This window comes from Manis javanica, chromosome 4 (assembly GCF_040802235.1).
Source record: "Manis javanica isolate MJ-LG chromosome 4, MJ_LKY, whole genome shotgun sequence".
Lineage (NCBI taxonomy): Eukaryota > Metazoa > Chordata > Mammalia > Pholidota > Manidae > Manis > Manis javanica.
In genome coordinates, this window is record NC_133159.1 from 128,167,837 (window position 1) to 128,184,937 (window position 17,101).

At 50.1% G+C, this 17,101-nt stretch overlaps 1 protein-coding gene across 3 annotated transcripts in view; it reads left to right on the plus strand.

The window, feature by feature from the left end:
• Positions 1–17,101, plus strand: part of PIK3R6 (phosphoinositide-3-kinase regulatory subunit 6) — a 54,877-nt gene that overhangs the window by 12,495 nt on the left and 25,281 nt on the right. For 2 of the 3 annotated variants that reach the window (XR_012130492.1, XM_037027054.2), the window contains exons 2-9: positions 400–499; positions 8,453–8,536; positions 9,135–9,226; positions 9,938–10,006; positions 10,756–10,888; positions 11,045–11,114; positions 12,133–12,316; positions 16,879–17,044. Coding sequence is in view for 2 of the 3 variants with exons in the window: in XM_037027054.2 (XP_036882949.1) it covers positions 487–499; positions 8,453–8,536; positions 9,135–9,226; positions 9,938–10,006; positions 10,756–10,888; positions 11,045–11,114; positions 12,133–12,316; positions 16,879–17,044 (811 nt within the window). In the remaining variant the exon portion in view is untranslated. The remainder of the gene's footprint in view (positions 1–399; positions 500–8,452; positions 8,537–9,134; positions 9,227–9,937; positions 10,007–10,755; positions 10,889–11,044; positions 11,115–12,132; positions 12,317–16,878; positions 17,045–17,101) is intronic. The other variant, XM_037027055.2, reaches the window with a different exon arrangement.

The window sequence follows — 17,101 nt, forward strand, 5'->3', positions numbered from 1 at the left end:
GTGAGTCCTTCCCCCGGGGTTACAGTGGGGCAGCAGCATCATGACTGAGGGCATGCGCTCTAGAGCCAGATGGTCTGAGTTCAAGTGTTCATTCCTTTACTTACTAGCTTTTTGACCTTGAGTCATTATTGAGCTCTCTGTGCTTCAATTTCCCCATCTAAGAATGGGGAGAAAATAGTACCTGCCTCATAAAGTTAATATTAATAGTGAAGAGTTGATAGTTTTTAAGTGCTTAGAACAGTGCCTGGCCCATAGCAAGCAACATGAAAGTATTTCTTAAATAAATCTACACTTTCCTCCAACATGCTAGAAGCTTAAGTCCCCTAAGAGCCTCCTCATTCCCCAAATATACTTTCTGCACCTTCCCATCACTTACACAAGCTGCCTTTTATTTTGCAGAACCATCTCCGCACAGTAAAACAACCACTTCACTTTCATTCTGCCGCCTGAGACAACCACATCCTCCTCACACATCCCCAGGCCCCCATGGAGAGCTCAGGTCAGTATGGCTGGGGCAGAGGGGTCTAGTGCCCCTGGCTGCACACTGAGGAAGGCCTCCCAGGGCAGTCAGGACCACTTCCACCCGGCCAGGCTGTGGGACCCCAACTCAGCTGCCCAAATGTGAGAACGTCTTGAGAGATGAACATCCACACACACTCGTATGAGCCCCAGCTGCTTGCAGGTCACTGAGCTGGACATTGGGAATATGACAATAATAGCCAGATTTTATTACTAAACACTTGTATTTATATAATAAAAATCGTCACAATAAAACACTTGACAGATATTAACTCATTTAGTCTTCCCCAAACCCTGTAAGATGTTTTCATTACTCTCATTTTACAGGAGGGGAAAGTGAGGCAGAGAGGACAGGCATTATTCCCTAGGTCACACAGATATTGTATGGTCAAATCAGGATTTGAACCCAGCCATCTAGCTCTAGCATCCATGCTTTTAATGATTTTACTGTGGATTGCCTCATGCAAACATCAGAATGATTCTGTAAGGTATGGCATTAATGTTATCATCCTTGTTTTACTGAGAGGGAAACTGAGGCTCAGAGGGGTTAGTTAATTTGCTCAAAGCTACACAGCTAGTAGGTGGCCAAGCCAAGATTGGAACCAAGGTCTAGCCGATTCCAAAGCCTGGACTGTCCTCCTTATATTAACCAGGGACAAGGAGAGACGACCCTTCCCTGAAGATGTGCATCGTCTAATGGTTACCCAGGAAGTCATAGACCACTCTTCAGGCCACCAGTCATAGACTCTAATGCCCTTGAAGATGCCTAGTCCTGGGAAAAGGGAGGAGACACCCCCAAGGCAGGTAGAGCTACCAGGCTGTTACCATTTCTATGCCTTGCTCACCATCAGAGAGCCTCACCCAATCAGAAGAAGCTCCAACTGACTCAGGCAAGCCCAGTGAATCCTGGTGTTGCAATATTGAGGGTTGTTTTTAACCAGCTGAGGTTTGTGCAGGGAGAATAGGGTGGAGCCGGCACTGTGAAAAATCTCCTAAATATTTCAAAACCAACGTTGTGTTCATTTTAATTGCAACAAAAAATAGTGGTTGTATTTTAGGAAGACAGATATTCCAATAAAGTTTCTTTGAGTACAAGTAGTAGAAACCCACATGGCTAATTTGATTTTCATAAATAAAAAGTGGCCAAGCATTGAAGGAACAGTAAAGCCTCAGGCACCAGAAAGGGTAGGGAACAGGGTGAGTCTGCCACCAGGACAGGGAGAGGTAGACCTCAGACAGCGCTCCAGGTGTTCTTCCTGCTGGCCATCATCTGGACAAGGCACACCTAGAGGGCGAGAGAATACAGGGCCAGCTTGGTCCTGAACCCCCCAAAGCCAAGGCAAAGCAGGGCACCTGGGCCACAGTCTCATCAAGTGGGGCCGCTGAGCAGTTGAGACCACAGACCTTCCCCCAAAGGGATGATAGATGACCCCCCAAAATCCAGTGGGTGAAAGGAAAGTTCCCCAAATTAGGATGTGTGCCCTGGGAGCTCTGAACGTAAGTTTTCCCATCGTGACCAGAACTGCAGCTGTCCTGGCTGTCTTCCCAAATTACAAATGCTTTTAACTCTTCCCACCTCCCTGAGTCCTTCCTTAGAGTCCTCTCATCCTAGAATTAAGAAGAGGGGCACCTGAAAAGCAGGATAGTTATTTTGAGGGATGCAAGACAGCAGAGCTTCCAGGACACCCAGAGCTACTGTTATTTTGCCATCCCTGCATATGAGTACAAACTGCAAACATTTTTAGAACAGTCTGAGCCTTTTTTCCACATGGCAGCTAGGGGGCTTGGGGCATGGGCTGGAAGAGGAGCAGGAGCCACGTTACTCCAGCCCCTGGTGCATCTGCGTGCTGAGCCTATGATTTCAGTGAGCAGCTGCGATGCTGAGACAGAACTGTCTGCACACCAAGGGATTCTCAGACAAGTCTTCACCCCTGGTTGGAAGGGTGGGCAGTGCAGCCCAGGTGTGTGGACCCCAGCTCAGGGTCCAAGGTAAGGAAAAGTTCACCCTCCAAAATGGAAACTAGTAAACACAATGTATATTAAGTGACATGCCTTGGGAATTCCAAATCTGAACTGGACCACACAACCGTTCTTCTCAACTGTATTATGGCTCACTTGGCATGAGGTAATGGGACCTGGGGTTTGTGATTTTAAAATGCAGTGGACCCGAAAGAGTTTACATTTACATTTGCATTCCAGGGAAGGGGTGCTGATTCTGTTGGCCAATATCCAGGGAGTGGTAACAGACAATTATCCTCAACTTCCTAGTTTGAGGGAAATATCCCTTGAGAATTACAAATTCAACCCCTTTGGTAATAATTTTGTGTGCGCCAGGTGACTTGAGGTTCCCTGTAACCCTTTCATCCCAACGGACATGTCCATCCCTCCCCCTCCACCCAGTGAAGAAGGCTGAGGAAAATTAAGTTAGATTATTCCACCCACTTTCCCCATACTGATGCCATGGTCCTCTGGGTGTATTAGAACTCTCCAGAGAAACAGAACAAGTAGGATGATACCTTATTATAAGGAATTGGCTCACATGACTGTGGAGGCTGCCAAGTCCCAAGATCTGCAGTCTGCAAGCTGGAGCCCTGGAAGAGCCTCTGGTGTAGTTTTAGGCTTGAGACTCAGGGAGACCCAGTGTTTTGGATCAGGTCCAAAGGCAGGAAAAAACTGATGTCCCAGCTTGTCCCAATCAAGCAAGAGGAACTCCCTCTTGTTTGGGGACGGCCAGCCTTTTGGTCTATGCAGACCTTCAACTGATTGGATGAAGCCCACCCACATGCGGGCGGGCAATCTGCTGACTTGGTCTACTGATTTAAATGTTCCCCTTCCCAAAAACACCCTCACAGAGACACTCTCAGAAGAATGTTTGCCCAATATCTGAGCAGCCTATGGCCCGGTTAAGTTGACACATAAGATTAACCATCACAAATGGTATATGGGTTAACCTAAAAAAAGCCAAGACTGGTCTGCTCAGAAAAAAATCTTTGATGATTTTATTCACAGCATGGCTGGACCCCAAGAGAGAGCACTGGTGTCTGCTATGCAGCTCAAGGGTTGCTTTCTGAACAAAAGTCATACCTATTACAAGCAAGCTAACAAAAACAAAGATCAGCTTTCTCCAATTACATTCTTTTGAATGTCCTCCCAACATCAGAACAGGCAGGAGCATCACCATGTAGAAGCCATCCTGACACCATGACCTTCATCCTTAATTCAGGGATGGTTGTCCTCTGTGAACTGTAAGCGCCTTGACACTTAACTCCTTCCTTGACTGACAGATCAATTATCCAGAGCCCTAAGCTTATGACCTACAATATAATTCTCACTGTAGCTGCACATTAGGTTCTCCTGAAGAGCTGCTTTCAAAACCTGATTAGAAAGTGCACTCCACGATTTCTGGTTTAGGGTGGACTGTACATTGATGTTTTCTATAGCTTCCCAAGTGATTCTAGTGGTCAACCAAGACTGGGGACTAGGGAAAAGGCAAACTTCCTAGGAATGGGCTGGGGAGAGATTTGGCCCTGTCCAGGATCCCAAGACGATGGAGAGTTGGAATTGCCAAGTACTAGGACAGCTTTGAATGGCCTGAAATTGAGGAGCAGACCTTGGGCTATGAGTCAGGACCCTGTCAGCTTTTCCTCTCCTCCCCTCCTTACAGTCTCTTTAGCTGTAATAACATCTAGCCTGGTTTAAGAGCTGGGAACCCTTTTTTATTCAGTCAACTTTCTCAGGGGCATTTATTTCTGCAATCGAACCCCAGGCACAGATAGACAGACAGACGCTCAGAGTCTCCCTGGATGTACCGTCTTCTCTCTCTTCCCCATAAGCAGGTGACGGGCACACATAAGGGCGCATGCCCAAAGGAAGAGCACTGACAGAGAGAGGGCCCTGCCCCAACAGCTCTGTGGCCTTGTGTGAATCCCTCTCCCCTCTGAGTTTCACTTCCCCATCTGTAAAATGGGAAGAGAGCCTCCGAGTTTCTTCTGGGTCTGACTTCTGTGTTTGGAGAGGCAATATGGGGCAAGGGCAAGGGCTCTTGGCCTGGACTCCACAAAACAGATAGAACAGATCTGTCTTGCCAAAATCACAGGGCTCTGCTGAGAATCCAAGGAGATAAAATACTAGGAAATACTTTATATGTCCACAAGTCAGCAGAGAATGCCAGCAGGTGCCACAACAAATGACCCCGTGTCGGTGGATTGGCACAACAAATATTTGTTTCTCACTCACTTTACCATCCAATCTGAGCTCCAAACAGCCTTTCAGGGACAGTGGCCTCTTCCCTCCCATGACACCATCTTCTTCAACACATGCTTTCCAAGATCACCATGGAATGGGGAGAGAGAGCATGAAGGGAAGTGCAGAGGGTTTTATGACCAGGCCCCAAAGTGGCAGGTATCACTTCCTCCACATTTCATTGGCCAGAACTCAGTCACATGGCTCCTCTCTCACTGCAGAGGAGTCCAGGAAATACAGCCTTCCCATCTACCTGCAACTAAAATGAAATTGGTTCCCAGAGCATATAATATTGCCTTGCTACCCATCTGTAAGACTCTCTGAGTATATGCCCTTCAGATGCTATTTAAATGTTAGGAATTACTAGTAATATGGATACATGATAGTAACACCCCACATTCTTGGATGGAGGGAAGGATAATAATACTGAACATCACTTCTTTACTGGCTGTCCTGAGTCAAGAATTACGTTAGACATGCATGCACATATAAACAACCCTGAGGCACTTCAGACACAAGAAATAGTCCTTTTCTTTCCTTTGCTTAATCAAATCAAATCCCACTTCAAACTCCCATTTTCCAAGGTCAGTATAAATTCCAATGTCACTCACTAGGGGTGCCTCCCTGCTCCTTGAAATTTGGTGAACAAGCCCAGGGGTTACAAAGTCTGGATGATGGGCAAAGTCTATGGTCGGCAGTCCACTGCGGCTGCAGCCCCCAGAACAGCTTGGCTAGGCATTCATGGTCCACAGGGAGAGAGCAGGGTCTTTAAGGCATTCTTGTACTCTGGTAAAGGTGGCCCAGGAGATAATAGCAGTGGCATTCAAACACGCAAAGTTTAGTGCTTAGCTGTCCTCATCTGAGATCTTGGCCACCACCAGCAAGCTATGTCCCAGCCAGCCCTGGTCTTCCTCATTCTCTGGATCCCCATAACCCTTGTGCCCTCAGAGTCTTGGGAAATCCAACCTCCTACCCTTGGGTTGTCACTTACCTCTTTAACTAAAAGCTGCAGCAGTCATCCGCATCTTTTGGGGACAGTCCAGCTTGATCGTCTCAGTTAGATGCCCAGGGGTCTCAAGGTCAAGGAGCGGGGTAGAGGATATAAATGAGAGAAACAAGGAGAGTGGGACCCATGAAGAACCAGAGAGGCCGTGCCCTATGTCAAGGGGGTAGCTGCTCCCCAGCCCTGACAGTTGTCACTGGTGACAAGAATGCATGTCCAGTGTCAACAGACTTTCAAGAGAGGCCAGAAATCCAAAGTTTTATGCAAAATCTCCTGATTTGTAAATGTTGGCAGCTAATGTAATTTTTTTCCAAGATGCTCTACAAGCCCAAACGAAACAGGCCTGCAAGCCAGATGTGGACCAAAGCTTGACAGTCTGTTCCGGCTGCCCAGACTTTCGAAAACAAAGTTTATTTGGGGCTGTCTCCCGGGGCTACTGACAACTTCTCTATTTTTCTCTGAAACATAAAAACTTAACTCTTTTTGCAAAACAGGGTAACCTAGAGCTCAGAGGACAAAGGTTTGGCTGCCCTTCTAGTGAGGGAACTAGGAGGAAATCATAGTTATCCCGATTTTAAGTCTTTTATGCAGTCCATGGTGTGGTGGGCAGGCAGGGATAGAGAAAGGGGAAAGGGAGGAAAGAGGAAAGAAGAAAGAAGACACATGATTTTTATGATTTTTAAATAACTCACCCTGCATGAGTTTACTAAGTCTTCATGCAAGGTAGAGACAGGTAGATGGAAAGACAGCCTTCGTGACAGGCTAAATGAGCTCCTTGCCAGTTTGGGGAGAGGCTGCCCTGCCCAGCAGAGTGGCCAGGTGTTCAAATGTGGGCTATCACAGCCTGTCCCCTCACTGCCCACTCTCAGCCTGGAGGAGACTCAGAACAGGCCTTACCGTGGTCTTAGGGGACAAATGAGAGACAGGAGGAAAGTGGGGGTGTCAGAAATGCCAGGTGGTCCTGGCAAACTTTGCGTGGGCCCACCCCAGAGCCCTGGGAGGCCAGTCCATGAGCACCAGGGCACCCTGTGCCTTGGCCTGAACAAATTCTAGCTCTTGGACAGTAACCTGCTAATTTTAAAAATCTGTAATCTCTATCCTACCTACTTTCAAAAGCATCCAAGTCAAGTAAGATATGTGCTAAGTAGAACATGAATCAGGAGCACCAGCGAGGAGCAAAGAAGAGAGGTCCCTGCTACTCATGATGAGCTGGTTTTTGAAAGTAGACCCCAATTTGACTGTAAGTTTCCTGACAGCTAAAGCAAAAGGGGAACCCCTGGGGCATGTGGTTTGTATTGTCTGACAGCCAGAGAATGTACACTTGCCTGTAAAGACAAACTCTTAGTTGGAACTAATCGTAAAGAAGAATTTATGGTGTGGGGAGTGTCTCCCACGCTTCCTGCGTTGATCTGGGTCCTCCAAGAAGGAGATACCAGGACAGGATTAGACAAGCAAGGATTTATGTGGGGAAGCGCCCAAAGGCCAGTAAAAAAAATGGAGAGGGAGCCGGGTAAGGCCAGAAGAGTGAGCTGTCAGACTATAGTGCTGTGAAATCTGACTCTGACCAAAGGAGAAAGAGAAGAAGGGCTGGTAGAAATGTGTTAGACTGATGGGTGATCAAGAAAGGCTTATGGGGCAGTTGGGGAATCCCTGAGCCAAAGTCAGCCATCAGAGAAGGTCCCCATCTTCCCTGCTTTAAAATCCCTGCTGCTCTGCCCATTGGCTGGGAAGCGTGGCCCCGGCACAAAGCAGCAGGTTTTGCTGCACAGAAGCCCAAAGTTCCCCCAGCTTTGGTCAGTTGAACTCCCTGCAGTGGAAGGCTCATCCTCACTGCTACCAAATGCCAGTTACTAATTCTTGTACTACCTTCACACTTCTGCCGTGTCAGTGTACTAAAGAAAAAACTATTCTGACACTATAAGGGAGCATAGGGAGACTTTATTCAAGACTATTGCAATAGGGGAGAGAGGGAAGGCAAAGACAGTGGGGGATTTACAGCCAATGAACAGAGCCAGGGCATCAGTCAGTGGAGAATTACTGGGAGGAGACATCCAGGGTGGGCAGGTTCTTGCTAAATGAACCTAACAGGATTCTTGCTACATAGAGGCAGGTGAAGGAGTTAGACCAAAGGTGGGGGATGAACTTGATTAGATACCAAAGTGTGGGATTCTCTATAAATTGACAGTAGGATTTTTGCTAAAACTGGGTGAGGAAAGCCGAAGACGTGACAGAGGCCACGGGCAGGGCCGAGTGGAGAAGAAGGCTCAGCAGAGCCAGAGCACATTTTGATCAGGGGGAGTCTGCCACTTCCTGTTCTAGTATTATCGGCTATGTTTTTTAAATTGACTTTATATATTTTTCTAGTACCTAATAAAATAAGGGCATAATTATTCAATTTTAGGATCACTGTGTACCATCTAGAATTGTCTTGTGAACCAGTAGTGGTATCTGTACAGCACTTTGGAAAAAAATGCTGCTTTTTCAAAGACACAGAAATGCTGATTGCAAAGCTGTCTTCCAGCCTTGGCTCATATGCTGGCTTCTGGCTCTGAGTTGACTATTTTGCAGCACCTTTTGCAGCTTGTAGAAGGGCTGAAGAAATTATCAGGGAGAGTGGTGATGGTAACGCCAGGGGAGCAAAGCATCAAATCCTCTGGCCTCCAAGTTCTCCCCACCCCTGCTGCCTAGATGTGGAGCTGGACCTCCAGCGGAGCGTGCAGGCTGTGCTCCGGGAGCTGAGCGTCCAGGCCCCGGCCATGCAGGGACACCAAGGTAAGAGCCAGCACGCAGCCTGCTGCTCCCTCTGCTTCCCCCACCCGGCCCACGCCGCTCGGTCTCATGGTCAGGAGCGCAGAGGGAGGGGGTTCCAGCCAAGCCCCCTTCCTGCTGGAGATGCCTGGAGCCTAATGCACCAAAAAGACGTCTCTGCTCCCTGGCTCACCCTCCTGGGGACTAAGGCAGAGTGCGTTAGAGACCTGCCCTCTCTCAACCACCTGCCCCAGCTCCCCTTGGAAACAGAATCTCCTCTGTGCTCCAGGCTCACATGACTTCCAGAAACGGGACCTCTGAACGTTGCTTTTCCAACACTGCTGCTCCATAAGCGCCCCCCCAGCACCCCCACACACACCTGTCCCCACTAGTCACACCTCCCCTCCCTTCTGCCCTGGGAGCCCGCTGTTCCTAGAGGGCAGCAGATCAGAACTTCCCCACCTGAGAGAAGCCCACCCGTGAGTGCCTGGAGCCAAGTGCCCGGCTGAGGGCTCAGACCTGTGGCTGGTCAGAATCACAGTCTGGGTCTCCAGGACTCAGGGTCTCCTCTAAGAGCCCCCTGCCCTGCCTGCATGCTGGGCTCCCCTTTCCCCTGGCCCAGGCATGTGGAGATGGTCTCTGCACAAGAAGGTTGAGCGAGATCCTGGCAAGAGTCCAGCGTTGGTCCGAATTCTGCTCAGAGAACTGGAGAAGGTGGGTTTTGGGGCCTTGGGGAGGCAGATGGGATGAGAGGAACAGAAGTCAGTCCAGCTGAGGACCCAGTCCCACCAACACTGTGACCCCCAGCTTTAGTTATCTGCGGACCACCTGCATGATTCTTGCCACATGTCTCCCTCTGTACTTTTCTATATGCAGTATTTTCTTTACATAACACCCACTGTTTTACTTGAGTTAACATATTTCAAAAAGAGATTCAGTAACATGACCATAAATGGAAAGCCCCTATCATTGCAGAAACAGAAAACACCTATAAACCTATGAACATAAACACAATCACTATTAACACTTTCAAAATTATCCTTGCACCACCTAAAATTGTCCTCCCCACCTCCTGATGCTCTGAGTACAACTATTTGGGAGATGCTGCACACAGGGGAGCTTCCAAGTCGGGGACCTGCTGGGCACTTTGCTGCTGGCTCCTGCCCTGAGCCAAGGCCCCTCTCCCCAGCGGAGTTCCCTGCACCCCTCCCTGTGCTCCCACAGCGGGGCCCCTACACCTCCCATCCTGTTCCTCCTCCTCTCCCAGGGCAGACTGACACTTCTCCATTCCCCTCGGCATGGTGGGACACTGCCTTCCACCCCATCTTCTGCCCATCCTCCCTCTACCCCACACTGCCTCCTGCTAGGGTGTGAGGAGCCCCCTCAACCTCCAGCCCAATAAACATCCTGTGACCTGTTTTCCAGGCAGAAAGTGAGGACCTCCGGCATGTCATCATTCCCTTGCTGCACACTCTAATGTACGTGCTCACCAAGGTGAGCTGGGGCCGAGGATCAGGGACCCACGAGTAGCTGGGCTGGACATTGTCTTCCCCCATCAGTGGACACCTAGTCTGCCTGGGGGAGCCTGGAAGAACTCTTGGATGCCCTAAACTGGTGTCTCCGCACTAGCGGTGCCCTCTCCATAATACAGAAGGCATGAAATGGGAGAAATGGGGGAAGCCAAGCAGGGTGCAGGATGCACAGAGCGTCTCCAATGCCCGCAGGGGGTCTTAGGTTTGCTCATGTGCAACAGGAGCTGTCACTGATCCCAATGCAGAGAAAGGACGTGATACCAAGGAACTGTCTTGGGAAGAGTAAGCAGGAGCTGTGTGTGGTTCTGCGGTTGCTGGAATCAGAGTCAGGGCTGGGGTCCAGCCAAGCAGAGGGCTGGGGAGGAAGGGGAGCCTCTGGGATGCAAGGAGGAACAAGCAAGTTCTAGAAGTGCCTCCCTTGTCAAGAGCCTGGAAAACTGCAGATGTGCCCTATCCCAGCAGAGCAGCCAGATTGGAAGGGGAGCTGACTGGGTGGCTGAATGGGATGGGATGAATGTCCATCTTGGTGAACCTGAGTTGGCTGTCAAGGAGGAGATGTTGTGCAGATGCTGGGAGAGGGGGGGTGAAGGTGTAGATTTGGGAGTGCAGTGTGGGCCCAGGCCTGCGTCAGGTCTGCCCTTCCTCCGGTCCTGCCCCAGCACCCCACATGACCTAGAGCTCTGGACATCCCAACTCCTCCCTCTCACCCAGGCCACGGGCATCACAGAGGAGCTCTACCGGAGAACCTATGCCTTTTGCATCAGGTTACTCACCTTGCCCACGCCCTACTGCATGGTCGCCTTGGACTGTGCCATAAGGCTGAAAACAGAAGCGGCTGTCCCGGGTAAGAGCTGCCGCGACTGTTCTCCCACTGTGACTCCAGCTCCACCCAAGGGTTGCCTTTTTCTCCAGAATTCTGGGAGCTCAAAAGTCCCAGCACCTTCTGTGGGAAGGGTGGGGAATGGGGGGTCAGAGACTCAAGGGCTGGATGGCTTTGCAGGGACGCTGTACCAAAGGCTGGTCATTGCCGAACAGAACTTGACAAATGAACTGTATCCCTACCAGGAAAGGTGAGTGGCCCCAGAAAGGGCATTCCCTTCTGCCCCCTCCACGTATTGGGACTGTGTGACTGCTCACTGATGGGAGGACAAGACAGGAGGCTGGACTGCGAGGAGCCCCAGCAGAGCTCCCATCCACGACATTTGTCCAACAGTGGAGGGTGTCTGCCAGGGTGGCCTGGGTTGGCCCTTCTGTGAGGATCATGGGAAGCCGGCTAGCTCCTGCTTCTTGGGCTGGATAGAGTTCTCTTGCACACATGTAGAAGGGGAACATGAGCCCTGGGCCATTCTGGGGTTCTGCTGCTCCACCCCCATCCTGCCCTTGGCCACACCACACACATCAGCCAGCCAGGCGGCCAGAGGCGTCTCCAGAATAGCTACAGTTCAGGCCACAATCGCACTCTGAAATCTGTGGGCTTTCATCTGTGTGTGCCTAGCCCTTTAGATAAGATTGAGGAAGTGTCCACTCTTCGCCTTGTGAGGAGGAGCTCATGGCATTGGCCTGCACAGCTGCCTCCCCTACAGGTGCCTCTGCTGACCTGGCTATGAAAGTGGCAGCTTCAGTCTCTTTGATCACGGCTGATGCAGGGAGGTGAAGGGATCCAGAGGAATTAGCATTGGAGAGGTTAGGACAGCACAGATGAGTAAGGACAGGGAAGATGGGACTCACTCAGTATTCAGAGCTCCAGTTTCTGCAGAAAGGACTTAAGGTCCCTCCTAGAGGGTGATGTCATCAATGGGCCATGACACTGAAGGAGGGAGCGCATTTAGGTTGGAACTCACTTAGACAGGAGACTAGAGGAACCAAGAGGAACCAGCTGCCCCTCTAGAAGGGCCACGCATGCCTATTCTTATTTGCCACAGTCCCTACCACTCCCTATTGCTGTCACCTCCATACATTTTTTAATTTGAGCCTCCTGTTTTTGACAGAACTAAATACTTGGGGGACTGCAAGGTTCTAAGGGTGCCATCCAGTGGCTCTTCTCCCAGGAGCCATCCTCATCAGACCCCACCCCACCTCTGCCCTCAGAGTGTTCCTCTTCGTGGATCCTGAGCTGGTATCTCCCTCCGTGTGCAGTGCCCTGCTGCTGGAGATCGAGGCAGCCCAGGTGCATCAGACGCCAGAGGCCTGCATGTGCCACGTGGTGTCCCACGCCCTACAGGCAGCTCTGGGAGAGGCCTGCCAGGCAGGTGCTCTGCAAAGAAAGCTGCAGGTAACTGCCCTGCCCCAGCCCTTGCTGGTTCCAGCCTGGGCCCTGCACACTCACACCAGTGGTCACTCTCCTCATCTTCCCCTTCTCCTGTTTTTATATCACTTTTTCTCCTAAAGCAAAAATGAATACATGTTCGCTAAGGTGAATCTGAAAAAACTCAGGTAAGCCGAAAGAGAAAATGAAAATCACTCACGCCCCGCTACCCAGATGTATTAGCAATGAACATTTTGGTATATTTCCTTAATAATAATGACAGTGAGAGTCATAATAGCAGTTTATTGAATGTCTTTGGGTTCCAACACTGTGTTAAACACTTTATATGTATCACATGTAAAAACTCTCACCACAACATTGTGAAATGCATATAATTATCAAAACTAAAGCACAGAGAATGTGATAACCACCTCATGGTCACACAGATACCAAGTGCCTCAGTCAGATTTATCTGAAATCAGATCTGTCTGATTTCAAGTCTATTTTAATTGTCTCCAAGTCCCACTCCTCCACCCTTCTTTTATAACAAACTAAGGTATCAAACTCTATACAGTTTTATATACTGAATGCATATGTGCATATATATATACAAAATCTATTTCCCTATACCACTGGAAATATGCCATATGGAAATATTTTCCTTAGAAAATAGGTACATCTATGGTCACACAATATTCTCTGTCGGGAATGTGCTGTTATTTATCTAACTAGTCCCTTGTACCTCTTGTGGGCATTTAATTAGTTTCCAACACTCACCCACTGATTCCCTAGCTTTTCTCTCTGACACAGCCTCGGCCCCTGTACACAGCCAAGACTCCAGCAGGGGCGATTCTCTAGCCAGAGGTTGTGCCAGATGCTGGACTTTGGGTTGGGGAGGGCATCACCTGGAGCAAAGAGTCCAGGACTCTAGGAAGGGACCTTTATGTGGGAGAAGCTCCTGTCCTCTGGCAGGGCTGGACTGGACACTGGCTGAGGTTCGGAGCTGCTTTGCCTCAGGGCTGAAGTGCCAGCATGGCAGGAGCAGGCAGGCGTCAGAAGGGAAGGTTCCCTCGAGGGGTCAGCCAGCCCTCCTTGTCCTACCCCAGCTGGGCTCTCAGACCCTGCTTTGCCCATCAAAACACACCGGGTGCGTCACTCCTGTCGTTTTCTGCACGAACCCTCCGCCCTCTGAGCCCTAGGCCTTGGATCCCTCCCTTGGTGGGTGTCTTACGCAGGGCTGGGCCCCTCCTTAAACTGTATTGACTGTTTTCTCCATTCCTTTTCTCTGCAAGTGCCCTTCACACCTGTAGAACACAATTTCTTTGCTGCCCCCGTGCTTGGACCTGTTGAGTTTTCCTGAGTCCTACCCCCACCCCACATCCTTGCCTCCTCCCCGCCCCACAGCTGCCCTTTGAGGAGTTCACAGCACACGCTGCGCTTAGAGGAATGCCCCCATCCAGCTCCTTCCTGAGCCCCTCCTTGGCTTCCCCACAGACACCCACGTTTTCTCCTGCAATTGTGTGTCACTCGGGAAGGGGTCGGGGGAGCTTTTCTGACTGCAGCTTGCTGACCCAGCAGCCCCCCACCCGTGCCCCTCCAGCAGTTCTGGCAATCATTTCTGGCTCACCAAACAGGCCACAGAGGGGGTGCATTTTGACCCAACCAAGTCAGACCTGTAAGAACAGTGATCTCTGTTCTTCAGTGATGTGGGCAATAGATGATTCCAAGGCTCACTCTATCCCCAAGTTGGATGCACCTGGGATTCAGAGGTTGACTTAGGAATGTGGCTGGACTGGGTTTGAGGGTGTCAGGTATGGGGTAGGATTGAGACCACCAGGTCAGGAATGGAGTGGAGTTCAGGGCTGGAATTAGCAGGTCTGTTGCATACACTACTTTGCAATAGATCACAGGGATGTTGAAAGTATAAAACCTATATATTTTTAGGCATAGTCAAAATGTTATGCCCCCCACCTCATTTTATCCAGAGCCCACTGCTCTGATGAGCATCCATTTTTATGTACAGAGGACTGGGGGAGGAGCTAAAGAAGAGTGGGGAGAGAAACTCTGGAATGCATCATTGGTCTTAAGTTAGAGACCCTTGGAAGCTTAATGCTATGGTTTCCTCAACAGTGTCCTGGCACCTTTCCTCCCTGTTAGGAGCTGGGACTCCTAGACACCAGCCTGGCCTGGAGCTGTCTCAGCCGCCACTCTGCACCCCACCCCTGGGACTTCCAGCCCCCTTATCTGGAATGCTGCCTCTTGGGGATGCCATTCCCAGTCATACCTGCTGGCTCGAGGGCAAGTGGGGCCTGGGAGAGGTGGCACGGCCAGTCACGGTCTGGTGGGTAGGCTTTATCTGACCACCAGCCCACATCCTGTCTGCTGAGGCCTGGTCTGAGGCCCAGGTAGGGAGTCGACTGGTGTCCTCACGTGTTCCTGGGACCAGTTACAAGGTCTCCAAACTGGGAGGTCAGCTCGGGACACACCATCTCTCTGCCCGCTACACTGTGTTCTGGGTACTGGAGATGGGGTGTCTCCAGGTAGGGCTTCCCCTTGTAGGGTCAGGGGAATAAGAACCAGGGGAGGCTTCTTTGCAAAACCTTTAAAGCCGGGAATTTCTGGAGGGATGTGGGAAGGAGGCCAAGGACGAAGTCTGGAGACACAGCTTTGGGAACCAGATCTTGCTGGGTTGGCAGTGGGACAGCAAACTGGTAACAGCTTCTCAGGGTCGAATTTTCCTCTTTTCCTCATTTCTTTGTTCTACTGAGCTCCAGAAAGTGCTCACCCACAGCTGGTTCTATAGGAAGCTCTGGAGCCGAGCTGGCCTTTCAGAGCTGTCCTGAGTTAGGGTGAGGGGGACAGGCTCTTGTACTTCCACATCTGCTAGTTACTGGCAGTGGCTCTCCTCAGGAAGGGAGCACGACCTTGGAGAAGTGGTTTTCCCTCAGCTGAGGGCAATTTTTGGAGCACATTCTCTGTGCTACAGCTACACAGGCCTCAGCTGTTTCTCAAACATGCCCACACTCCAGGGCCTTTGCACCTTCTATTCCTTGTGCTTGGAAAGTTCTCTCAGATATCCCCATGGCTCATGCCTTCCATTCCTTTAGGTCATTACTCAAAAGCCACTTCTCAGTGAGACTTCCCTGATCATGCTATCTAAAATCTCAGCCCCCTCCCCAGATTTCACATCCTCCTTCTCTGCATGTTTTTTCCCTTCAGCACATATTGTTATTTATCCTATTACAAATTTGACTTGTTCATTAACTCACAGAGGGAGACACACACATACTAAAATATAAACTCCATAAGGTCAGAAATTTTTATGTGTTTTGTTCAGTGTTGTATCCCAGTACCTAGAACAGTACCTGGCACATAGTGGGTAAATACTTAACTATTTGTTACTCAATAAATATGTAATGAATTTATTTATAAAACAAAGCTACAAGATGAAATGTTCCCTATGGCCCCTTCCAACTCTCATTCCATATTCCTCTAATTGTTTTTCTTTCATTTGTTTGTTCAACAAGTATTTATTGGAGCCCTAGCTAGTCAGATGACCCACTGGCCCTTAACCCAGGAAGGTAAGGCCTGGCTCAGCAGATATCCAGCACAGACAGAGATTAGAGCAGCCCTGGTGTACCTGCCCACGTCACTTTCTTGGGCCCTGTATCTTGGACCCAGTTATGAGATGGGTGAGTTAGTGGTGGGAGGGGGAGAGGGAAACAGCCAGAGAACATGACCCAGGGTGCCAGACCTGTACCACTGGAGCCTAGAGGACACAGTGCCAAAGAGCATGGAATGGCACAGGGAGAAACTTTCAAAACCTGTTTCCATTAAAGAAAAAACCTCAGCTTGGTGCTTTGCCCCTAGCCTCTTTCATACTTGCTAACATCTTCTTTTAAGAAGAGAAAGGAAGCTTCAGGATCTAAAGTCTTGGCAGGTCAAAGAACCTAGCTAGAATTTAGTAATCATTCTTTGTGATTATTATATTTGTCTGATTTATTTTCCACTTGTGACAAGTGACACTAGCCTTTTTATTTAGAGTTGCAATAAAACTGTTCCTTTTGAACCAAAAAAAGTGAGCTGATTTAAAGGAAAATTATGAGTAAATAATAGTATGGCTGGTATGTCAAGGTAGTATAGGAATGACAGAAGTTTAGGAAATAATCGTCAGATATTTATGGAGCACCTATTATCTGCTGGGAGATGTTCTAGGTCCTGGAGATACAGCTGTAAATAAAACATAAAAACGCCTGCTTCCTGGAGTTTACGTTCAGGTGGAGACAGAACACTGATTCAAGTGCTGGTTGATGCTCCAAGCAGAGTGGGCAGCAGCAGTTATCCCTGCTCCTCTGGTTCCCATACCAGGGTGTCAGGGGTAAAAGGGACCCGCAGTGGCAGACAGCATCGCGCAACAGCTGTGTCCTGGCAGAAGCGGGGTGCAGAAGCCTTCAGGGGAAGCCCAGCCCGGCCCCCAGGCCGAGGCAAGGTGCTACATTGGGTTGTCCACACGCCCGCACAGTTGGCACTGGAGCTGAGGTGGTTGGTGGCTGGGCCAGAACCCAGGCTCTGACGTCCCTCCCCGACAGACCAGTCCCCGCCACACCCTGGAGCACTATTTCCACGCCGTGGTAGCAGCCGTGGAGCAGATGGCTAGCGAGCCCAGCCCGAGCCGGGAGGGACACCTGGAGAGGCTGGAGGAGATTTACTGCTCTCTGCTGGGGCCGGCGGCGGCAGCCAGGGGGCGCTGCGGCGGTAAGCGGCCGGCGGGCGAGCGGGCAGGGGGCGCCAGAGAGCAGCGCTGGTTTGCCT